The 10,077-nt window shown below is 38.4% G+C and overlaps 3 protein-coding genes across 6 annotated transcripts in view; 2 read left to right on the top strand and 1 right to left on the bottom strand.

Annotated features, from left to right (window-relative positions):
• The window catches only part of LOC17880783 (crossover junction endonuclease MUS81), a 4,250-nt gene extending 234 nt beyond the window's left edge, over nucleotides 1-4,016 (bottom strand). The window contains exons 1-15 of one of the 3 annotated variants that reach the window (XM_006285665.2): nucleotides 3,659-4,016; nucleotides 3,030-3,124; nucleotides 2,855-2,933; nucleotides 2,677-2,763; nucleotides 2,460-2,582; nucleotides 2,143-2,371; nucleotides 1,828-2,023; nucleotides 1,610-1,725; nucleotides 1,373-1,503; nucleotides 1,189-1,246; nucleotides 958-1,116; nucleotides 783-862; nucleotides 446-686; nucleotides 275-361; nucleotides 37-168 (exon numbers count right to left, since the gene is read on the bottom strand). In XM_006285665.2, coding sequence (XP_006285727.1) covers nucleotides 64-168; nucleotides 275-361; nucleotides 446-686; nucleotides 783-862; nucleotides 958-1,116; nucleotides 1,189-1,246; nucleotides 1,373-1,503; nucleotides 1,610-1,725; nucleotides 1,828-2,023; nucleotides 2,143-2,371; nucleotides 2,460-2,582; nucleotides 2,677-2,763; nucleotides 2,855-2,933; nucleotides 3,030-3,124; nucleotides 3,659-3,852 — 1,980 coding nt within the window. In that variant the 5' untranslated portion in view covers nucleotides 3,853-4,016 and the 3' untranslated portion in view covers nucleotides 37-63. Of the gene's footprint in view, nucleotides 1-36; nucleotides 169-274; nucleotides 687-782; nucleotides 863-957; nucleotides 1,117-1,188; nucleotides 1,247-1,372; nucleotides 1,504-1,609; nucleotides 1,726-1,827; nucleotides 2,024-2,142; nucleotides 2,372-2,459; nucleotides 2,583-2,676; nucleotides 2,764-2,854; nucleotides 2,934-3,029; nucleotides 3,125-3,658 lie in introns of all 3 variants that reach the window. The other 2 variants (XM_023778861.1, XM_023778862.1) reach the window with 2 other exon arrangements.
• A 427-nt stretch (nucleotides 4,017-4,443) lies between these two features.
• Nucleotides 4,444-5,261, top strand: LOC17878358. Of its 2 annotated transcripts, none has more exons than XM_023779514.1 (2): nucleotides 4,444-4,866; nucleotides 5,083-5,261. In XM_023779514.1, the coding sequence occupies exons 1-2, from the start codon at nucleotides 4,550-4,552 to the stop codon at nucleotides 5,183-5,185; spliced, it is 420 nt and encodes a 139-aa protein (XP_023635282.1). In that variant the 5' UTR covers nucleotides 4,444-4,549; the 3' UTR covers nucleotides 5,186-5,261. The 2 variants fall into 2 exon arrangements, with proteins under 2 accessions (XP_023635282.1, XP_006284915.1); XM_006284853.2 differs by having other exon boundaries at nucleotides 4,458-4,862; nucleotides 5,083-5,187.
• A 1,883-nt stretch (nucleotides 5,262-7,144) lies between these two features.
• On the top strand, nucleotides 7,145-9,428 carry LOC17879449 (putative Peroxidase 48). The gene is made up of 4 exons (XM_006282574.2): nucleotides 7,145-7,524; nucleotides 8,209-8,397; nucleotides 8,482-8,647; nucleotides 8,744-9,428. Exons 1-4 carry the CDS (start codon nucleotides 7,162-7,164, stop codon nucleotides 9,241-9,243), a joined length of 1,218 nt encoding a protein of 405 aa, XP_006282636.1. The 5' UTR covers nucleotides 7,145-7,161; the 3' UTR covers nucleotides 9,244-9,428.
• The last annotated feature ends 649 nt before the right edge of the window (nucleotides 9,429-10,077 follow it).

Raw genomic sequence — 10,077 nt, 5'->3', positions numbered from 1 at the left:
ATATTGTTCGTACTCCTCTCTCTCTCTCTCTCTCTCTCTCTCTCTCTCTCTCTAGAATAGAAGTCATTCACCCCAGACTAACTTGCATATAATCTTACTAGCTGACGCACATATTACATTGTTGCTTTGATTTCTCAACATCTCTTCTTGCGCACAGACATCCCCTTCCTTCAAAACAGTGCAGAATTGTCTTAGTTCAAGTCAGGCTACAAGTCATCAATTTCTTGAAGAATTACAAGATTTCAAGATCTTAGACAAAGCCAATAAGTCTTACTAGATGAGAATATGCAGAAGCAAGAGATAAAAGCGTTGGGTACATATCAAGAACAGCCATGGCAATTTCCTCCGTTACCTGCGGGATCTGCACCAAATACTTATCAATCGAAATGGATTCGCAGAACCATTCACATATAAGAACCGAAAAAGGCATAGCCAGACTCAGTACCTGCATAAGCTGAATGGCAAATACATCGCTGATTGTCATTTTGTCAAGGTCTTGACACCTTTTGACAAAACTATCAAAAGAAGGACAAGAGGCCGCAACTTTGCCCTGGTCGTTATCATTCACCCGTAACTTGTAGTATTGATATATTGATTTAGTGAGGTAACCGTATTTTCTTAGCGTCTCACCCAGCCCGTTTGTCCTCAGCACATCAAATCCCTCCAGAATCTCTGTCGTGAAACAACTAGAAGCATATACATAGATGAAGATAAGTTTGGTTCCATATCCCAAAGAAAAATGCACAGCCAACTAAAATTATATGAAACATCAAGTTCCTTACGCCGTTTTAATGCTTTCTGCCGCATCAGAATGGTTCGGATCTCCTTCAAGAATGTATATCAGCTTCTTTAACCCCGATCTCTATTTACAATTGCAAATAGAGTAGAAAATGTGAAACAACCATCAACGAAAGATAGAGCAAGTCAGAAACTTAGGAGTTGAGAGAATACACACACCTGAAGTCTAAGTTTTTGGTCCCTGTAGCGATTATCTCTAATTGATGAGCGCATATCATCAACATTCTTCCTCTCGGCAATAAAATCCAGAACATATTCATCCTCAAGGCACTTATGCCGAGCAATCCAGATACAATCCCCAACTGGTAACCGTCTAACCTACACCACTTTTCCAGTTAATTTGTGTACTTCCAAATCTGTTGACATCTATTCAAGAAATCAAATGCTGACCTCAATCTTGATATTGAATTCAGAGCATATGTTATCAATTATATTCCTGGACCGTGATCTGTGAAATGTATTGGTTAGTGTTGTCATCAATAATGTAGAAAGGCTGTTATGACAATTTCATAACCAAACCATTAGAAACCAGAACTAAGAGAAAAGAGTGGAGTAAGATTAATGTTCCACAAACCCCTTAGTGGCAAACTTTTCTCGATCATCCAGTATCAACATCACATCATATGCTTCCTCAAATGTTTCTCCAAATTTAAGAGGAGGGAGGCGTGGGAAATTTGTTATCCCTTTGGTTCTGTCTGATGCCAACTTTTGTAACCAGGACATAATTAAAAAAACAATTAAAGCTGATTAGCAATCAAGTTACTGCTGATTTTAAATATCTACTGACTACTGAACTCAAATGGTTACTTACAGAAGATGAGCAGGCTTTCACGGCATGGCTTGAACTGGATGAACATCGATTTAAGGTGGATCCATCATTGCAAGAGCGGAACTTCTTAGTAAGAGATCCCTCAAGATCAACTTGACCTGTATTTGTAGCTAAGACTTCATAAGATGAAACATAAACCCTTCACAAACACATCACTGAGCACTAAGCATATTATATGACATTCTTGATTAAGACCGTACGAGTTTGTGCTCTAGAAGGTCCTGCTGAAAGTTTTCTTCTATTTTGAGAGTCCGAAAAAGAACTATAAACCTCTGCTTGACGAAGATGGCACATTACTGAGAGCCAGAGAGTTGATGGATCATTGTCCCCAGTTCCATCTGAAACCTCTCTGAATGCAGCAACGACTTGTTCCTTAGAATAACCAAACGGTATAAACTGTTGACGAAAACCAAAACATGTAAACATGAAACTAAGAAATTGAAGCAAAATATGTCACCTCGCAACCAATCAACACTGTACAAGAAGAAGGTTGAATTAACATTACGATAGAGTACCTTTTCAAAAATATCGCTTGGAATGGCTGATTGTGCCATAGGTTTCGGATCAGCATATGGCTGTTCTTCTCTCATGGTAAAAGAACAGGTGGGATTTTGATTCGGTGTTCTCTTTGCTTGGGGTGTAGGATCCATTTCATCATCAGATAAGATGTCAAATGAATTAGGTAATCCAGATCGCACGATACATTCATTTGCAACTTCCCGTCCTTCAACTGTCAGCATGTACCTAACAAAAGAAACAATAAAGTCTCAAGGTCTTCTCTACAAAAAAAAAAAAAAAAACATAAGGCAGAATTTCAGATATGAGTTTTTACTTGGCTGGGTTGCTAGATTTGACCACTAATCCCTTCTGTATAAGTGTGGTCATGCAGTTCCATCCACTATACCACTCCCTCTTAGAATGTCCAAGTCCTGCTTTCCCTTTACCTTTCTCTGGCCTAATAACAAGAATGGAAGAATAAGACATACATCAGACCAGAGGTTGGGTACAACACCAATAGATTAGAGACTGGGAACATGATTGATTCGTACCCAACAGGAGCGTGTGAGAGACCACTCGCGTCAGCAGCATCAATAAGCTCTTGTTTACGCATGAATTCTTTCCCATTTGTAGTTTTTCTGGTGAAATGAAAAACAGAACGGTCCTAAAGAAGGGTTTACAGAGGGGGAAGTAAGCGTCTTTTGTGAGTAACATAACCATGTAACTAACCTGTGCAACGTTATTAGTAATGCATACGCTACAGAATTTCTTTGTGGAATGTAGCGTTTTTTGCCATTGGCCTTTATCCCTGGACGGATTAAAAAGCACCATACAGAAAGACATTACATTGATAATATATGTGAACAATGTGATATAGATACATCCAACAGCGCAACACCCTTACCAGCACGATTATTAGGTAAATCTTCTTGCTCAGAACTGTCAGCACCAGTATCAAAATATCCTTTCATGAGCTTAATCATCCACTTGCCAAAGCCCCTATGCAAAAAATTCAGCAAAAATCAAGAAACAGACACTTGGTTGGATAGAAGCAAAGCCACCCAAAAACTAAAACCACTCAATAGTCAGATGTACTTTGCATTAAAAAAGGCTTAAGAAAACTATGGATATAAACAAAAACTTTCCCTTGAAACGAAGAAACCACTCACTATCAAATCTCTGATTTCACAACGATAAGAAACAAACAGTCTTCTGATTTTATCTACACGACTTCAATTTCAGATTAAACAAACCCTAAACCCTTAGCTACAGCCTCAATAAAAAATCTAAGTGAACAGAAGTTAACAAAGATACATACACATATACAAATGATGTGCCGAGGAGTATCTTATTACTTTCTTAGACGCTAAATTCATTCTTCCATTCACTTAATAGTGAAAAAACCGGAGAATATCAAACCAGAACACACAAAAAGGTCACATCTTTTCCATAAAAATTGAACATTCAAACAAGAAACGAATGACCCATTAACCCAAATTCCATAAGAGAAGAAACAGAAAGCAAGAAACATACTTGATCTGCGACAATTGTTTGAGTGTGTTAATGGGATCCTTGGCGTCGCAGACATTTCTATACGCCTTAACAAATGTCCTTTCCAGATTTTCCGACAAACCTTTGGGCTTATCAGCGTGTTCTTGCTTCTTCTGCAACACATAAGCCGCTAAACCTCGATTCTCAGGACACCGTGTCCGTCTCTCGTCATCCATCACTACCCACTCTAAAGAGTTTGAATCTATCAAAAGATCGTCGAATTCCTTGCTAACTGGATATATTCGTCGCTGGCAAAAGAGGGAAAATTTCACGCAAAGGTTTGATCTTTGGTTCGACAAAACAAAACCTTTTAGGCGTTTCGTTGAGAATTTTCAAAAATTGGGGATTTGGCTAAAGGTTACCAATTCAATGACATCACGACGTCACGAGTCAAGACTCAAGAGAAAGAGCCTCCATCTGATTCAGAGGCTTTTAGTTTGAAACATCATTCGCTTTGTTCAATCAAGTTTTTAAAAGAAAATTTACACTTTGATAGTTAAAATGTAGTACTTTTAAGTTGTCACAATTAATTGTCAATTTTAGGTTTTTGCGTTTTAATAGTATTTTTGTCATTTACCCATCAATCATATGTGTGTCCTGGCATGCATTGGCTGCCATGTTGGTTGTAGTTACGAGGAAGCTCATCAGAAAATTTCAAGTCTTTTGTCACATGAGACCAATATATTGGAAACGATAAACTTAATTACTCTACAGTCTCAACACACAAAAAGATAACATCACATGCAGCACAAGAAACACTTGAACCCTCTAAGCTAAGCCACTATATAAGACCACCCTAAACAACTTCTCTTTTACCAAAAACTCGAAAGTCACAGTCACGTCTCACTATATATAGATCCAAACCGAAATCAAATGGCGATGGATTCTCGTGTTTTGGTTGGTCTGACATTGATCCTTGTAATCTCGGGAACACTACTAGTTCCAGGGCAAGGAACTTGCCAAGGAGACATCGAAGGTCTGATGAAAGAATGCGCGGTCTACGTGCAGCGTCCAGGCCCAAAGGTAAACCCGTCCGCGGCCTGCTGCATGGTCGTTAAGAAATCAGACATCCCTTGCGCGTGTGGCCGTGTCACAGCTTCAGTGCAGAAAATGATAGACATGGATAAGGTTGTTCATGTCACGGCCTTTTGTGGGAAGCCTCTAGCTCATGGTACCAAGTGTGGAAGTAAGTAAGTCTAATTAACAAAGAAGTTTCACTATTTTTTCGGTTTTAATCTTGCAAAAAAAAAAACTGAAGGTATGTATCGTTAGAGAGCTATATATGTTGCGGAAATGTAGTACAAGAACTTAGAAATATCGGTAGAGTCGAGATTTGACAAGAAACTGAAAGAACAAATTAAAAACCGCGTTTAAAACATCACCACTCTATTGATCTCATGTGACAGGTTACGTTGTGCCATGAGATTTGGGACCAGAACTTGGGAGCTATTAATGGGTTCTGGAATGAATTGTTTTGGCTTGGAGCTGTACGTACTATTTCCCCATTAAAGTATACTCTTGTTGTCTCACTAAAATCTACTCTTGTTATCTCTACTGATGAAATAAATATATATATTCCAAGTTACCGAGTCAAAAGACGAAAACTGTCTTCTATCTATGGTGTCGTCAAGATTCAATGTTGTTTAGATGGATAAGTGGACCACTAAACTATAGTTTCTTAGAATACAAGTAATTTTTTTTTATTAAGAATAACTCTCTTAAATATGTTTAGAAAATAACTCAAAATTAAAGACAATGCTCTCAGTGTTCTCACATATAATTGTCACAAAAATTTATAGTGTTAGCACAACTTTGCTAATCCTATTTCTATTTGAATTAGATAACTCCTAATTATTCTTAAGCCTTATCTTAAACTTAACTCAACTTGGTCTAAGGCTTCAAGGAATGTTGATGCTTATCCAACATAAACCATGTGTTGAGGTATACATTCAGATTTCATTAGGCTCCATGCATGAATGTACATGTGCTTCAATCGCATATATGAGGATCAGATATATTTAGGGAGAAGTTTCGGTTATAATCAGTCGTATGTATTCGTTTTTATGTTAACTTAAACAAAACTAATAGACAATATTTATCAAATATATATTTATTCCTCTTGGGATAACATTTAAATTTGCTAAAAGAAATATTACAAGTTATAATGAAATCGAAGAAAAAAAGAAAAAGAAATTTTTAAAGAGAAGAGAGAGAGAGAGAGGCATATTTTTAAGATCATTGGTATTGGCTTCATCAAGGGTCTGAAGATCGATATCGCCTCATCATGGCAGAAAATTCGGCTCTCTCGATCAGTTCGGTAAACGAGATGGGCTCAGATTCATTGCGTATGACATCTTCTTCAACTGTGTCGAAGAAGGGTGGAAGGCGTGATGCTTCATCTTCATCATCATAGCTCGAGATTAGGTCTTGTTTTTCCTTGTCTACGTCGTCCAAGGTATCATCCGTGTGCTCATGATCAAGAGTAAGACGAACACGTGCCGCACAAGGCAAGACAAAGCAACTCACCAAGAGCAAGAGGGTGATGAAGCTGATTATTGTAGAAGATTTTGCCATCGATGAGGAATCTCGGAAAAAGAGATAAGAGTCAGAGAATTAATGGTTAGGGTTTAGACGTATTGTTACGTGAACTTTAGGTTTGCGAGTGTCCGGATATATGCGTTAGAAGATCTCGAGAGAATGTTTTTGTGATTTGTAATATGTTTGTGGTGTGCATGTGTTCTATATATATACGTATACAAACCGACCTTATTTAATTAATTTCCTTTTTTCTTTCTGTCTTTTTTTTGTCTCCTAAATTCACTTGGAAAAAACCTAAGATTCCAAATCAAAATATGAACCAAGGTCGCAATAACCAACTCGTTTGACTATACCAAAATCCCGTATAGACTCATTGTGTCAATACTCAATAGTTTGAAAACATTCACATGTGACGAAATTGACTTGAAGATTCGATGTAACACTAACATACTAAATTGACATATACTCGAACAATATCTAAAACGATTCACTAGTTTACGTTTATCAAATTATAACTAAACGTATTCAACTCATCAAATGGGTTTTAACAAAAAAAAAAATCATCAAATGGGACGACGCTTCAAGACTCTCTTTGACTCGTCAGTCGTCACGTAATGACTTCATCGTCTCGGCTTTAATTTCCCCAAATTATTATTATTTATTTTATCTAAATATATAATTTGATTGCTCACAGGCCACTAACTTAGTAAATATAAGCCCAAAAGAATCGGCCCAGTAAAAAAAAGAGCGTAAAAGAGATAAGGATGATGTGCGCGTAACAAACTTACTATCGGCGAGGAAGGGGCATGTTCGTCATTTCTCGTAACAAAACGCCAAAAGGGCATTTTCGAGATTACACGTCGCACTCTTTCTTTCCCTCCTCTTTAGCTTCGCACCATCTTCTTCATTTCTCACAATCAAAAGCACACAGAGAAGTTAGAGGTTCGATGAAGATGAAGCTTTTTCATGGAACTTACATCATTCACATCATCGTCTCCATATTCGCCATCTTTTCTAGCATCCTCGTTACGACTTACTATCCCGACTCTGGCATCGGAAGAAGCCTCCGCAGCTTCGTCAAATCGTCTCCGAGGAATCTTACCGTGTCTTTTTCCATGAAGATTCCGAAGAAAGAAGATCTCAAGGCTAATCCCAGAGACGCGGATCGGTTTCTTCAGGAAAATTTCTACAGAGAATCGTGCCCGCGCGCCGTCAAAATCGTCCGTAACTCCATGAGAAGGATGTACCATGCCAAATCAAGCATAGCTCCGTCTCTCGTCCGCCTAGTCTTCCACGATTGCTTCATCGGGGTAACACATTTCTCATCTCTCTTCTTTGTTTTAGTTTTATCATTCATACTCACATATACTCTTCATCATCTTACAATTGGGGATTTGTGTTTATCGTGGAGGGGTTCTATTTTGAATGTTGATTGATTAATCTTACTCATCTGTCGATTGGGGATTTTTGATTATCTGGAGTGGAACACTCTGAATCTTCATTACGTAAAGTTACAATTATCTGGCGATTGGGGATTTTTGATTATCTGGAGTGGAGCACTCTGAATCTTCATTACTTAAAAGTTACAATTGGGGTCTCCATTTCTTGAACTTGTTTTCCTGTGAGTGTTCTACTTAGAATTAGAATGTTGATCACTCAAGGTTTCTCATCTGGCTATTTTTGATTTGTGAATTGTGATGGTTATCTGGGAGTATTTTTGTTGTGTTGTGATGATAATCTTTCTCATTGCTTACCCTTGGTGATTTATGTTGAAATTAACCAGTTCTTGAACTTGTTCTCATTGCTTAACCTTGTTCATGAACTTTTTCATATTGTTATCGGGGAATTCTCGTTTTGCTTATCTGCTCATCTTGGTTAACGTTTGCACTTAACTGAGCTTGCACATTTTTCTGTTGGGGATTTTTGTTGAGCATTTTAATCTCTGGTCGAATTAAGATTCTCATGTCTCCTTACAACACTTCTCTACTTTACAGGGATGTGATGCATCAGTCCTTCTAGACTCAGACAAGTCTTTCCTTTCTGAGAAAGAGGCAGCTCCAAACCTTTCTTTGAAAGGGTTTGATGTGATTGACTCTATCAAGTCTGAGTTAGAGGAGGTCTGTCCAGGAGTTGTTTCATGCGCAGACATTATTGTTCTAGCTGCCAGAGAATCAGTTGAACTGGTCTGAGTCTTTCTTCTCTCTCTCTCTCCCTAGTTTTTCCAATAAAACATCTGTTCTAACACTTATGTCGTCTGGAAATTGCAGACAGGAGGTCCGAGCTACTTCCTCAAAACAGGGAGACGGGATTCTATGGTAGCCTTCAAGGAAGCTGCAGGACGGGAGCTTCCTGCGCCAACCGCCAATTTATCAACTATCCTGTCAAGCTTCGCCTCCAGAGGTTTCACGCCGAGGGAAACAGTCGCTTTACTAGGTATATAGTCCTCCTTCTTCTCTCTTAACTGGTACTCCCTTCTTTTAGATATCTTTTGTGGATGATTGACTCTTCTCTCCTGATTGTTCATCCTAGGGGCACACAGCATAGGCATTACCCACTGCAATTTTTTTCAGGAGCGATTGTACAACTTCTCAGGAACCGGAAAGGCTGATCCAGAACTCAATCCGCGGTTCCTCCAAGATTTAAAAACCAAATGTCCCTTCGCTGCCTCGACCTCATCTGCATCTCCTTATGCTGCTGATAGTTCAACCCGGTCTTTGCATGCATCCAATAGCCAGGACATGGTGAATTCGAATGTGGATAAGGTCGTCGACCTGAGTTTTGACAACGAAGGAGGGAATGATGGGTTTGGGGTAAGGTATTACAAAGGACTATTGCATAAAAAGGGAGTAATGTTCTCGGATTCACAGCTAATGGCCAAAGAGGAGACAGAGAAATGGGTGAGACAATATGCTTCTGACAAGCACAGGTTCCGTAAGGATTTTTCGATGGCGATGACGAAACTATCCAACAATCAAATCTTAACCGGCAATGTTGGACAGGTCAGGATTAAATGTTCCAAGATCCATTGAGTATTTTTTTTTCTTTTTCTCTTACCACTGTATCGTGTACTTTTCAAGTCTGAAACTCTATACTATAAGGTTTTTGAGACTCAGGTCCGTAGTTTGAATATTTGACCTGAGTAGGTATTGGTCTTATGAGATCTTGTGACTCTATATTCTCTATCCTCGTATTTCTTTCAGTTAGTTGTTCTTAATTGCTTGTTTGGTAAAATAAAAAAGTCTCTGTGCGAGAGGGAGACTCTACCTTAGGACAACGATAGAGATTAGAAGGTACTGTGTCTATAGTTAGCGGATTAGGGTAGTTTGCATTACAAAGGGTTCCATTAACACACTCACAGACTTGTCGCAGATCAAGTATATTTCTTGCTTGCTTTATCTTCTCCTTTTTTCTATGGCTTTTTGGTTTAAGGGAAATGTCGTTTCCTAGATTTTCTACTGTTCTTGTTTTCAGTGTGTTGAGTGAATGGTGGAATGATTTAAGATAGATCTATGAATGTAGTGAATGTAGGACTTCGAAACTCATAAGAGAGAGTGGTGTCGTGAATTAGAAATTTGCTCTAATATACATGAAATAGATTTGTCATTGGCTCGCTCTGTACTTTGCTATCTTTTTGATACATAAGTTTATATCCCCTGTTGGAAATAGAAGAAAAAGATTTAGCAAGACCTTCAAGATCACAGAGTCGTACGGTGTTTATCAAGCATTTGATCTAATATCCTTAGTGTTGTGTTTATTAATGCCTAAGTTACAAATACAGGTTAGTTGATCCTGAGAGAACTAGGGCTAACAGGTTAGTTGATGGCTTTTGCTCGGTGTTGGCCCTTTTCAATGCATATAATTGT

The sequence above is a fragment of the Capsella rubella genome, unplaced genomic scaffold, assembly GCF_000375325.1.
Source record: "Capsella rubella cultivar Monte Gargano unplaced genomic scaffold, Caprub1_0 scaffold_7, whole genome shotgun sequence".
NCBI classification, from domain to species: Eukaryota; Viridiplantae; Streptophyta; class Magnoliopsida; order Brassicales; family Brassicaceae; genus Capsella; species Capsella rubella.
This window is presented reverse-complemented; position numbering and strand designations above follow the sequence as displayed.

What these genes read in the sequence shown, in the direction of transcription:
- LOC17878358 (XM_023779514.1), top strand. Translation starts at nt 4,550, where the DNA reads ATGGCGATGGATTCTCGTGTTTTGGTTGGTCTGACATTGATCCTTGTA. An exon ending in GGTACCAAGTGTGGAAGTAA is followed by an intron (nt 4,867 to 5,082) that starts GTAAGTCTAATT and finishes CTCATGTGACAG; the next exon opens with GTTACGTTGTGCCATGAGAT.
- LOC17879449 (XM_006282574.2), top strand. Translation starts at nt 7,162, where the DNA reads ATGAAGATGAAGCTTTTTCATGGAACTTACATCATTCACATCATCGTC. An exon ending in TCCACGATTGCTTCATCGGG is followed by an intron (nt 7,525 to 8,208) that starts GTAACACATTTC and finishes TCTACTTTACAG; the next exon opens with GGATGTGATGCATCAGTCCT. An exon ending in CCAGAGAATCAGTTGAACTG is followed by an intron (nt 8,398 to 8,481) that starts GTCTGAGTCTTT and finishes TGGAAATTGCAG; the next exon opens with ACAGGAGGTCCGAGCTACTT.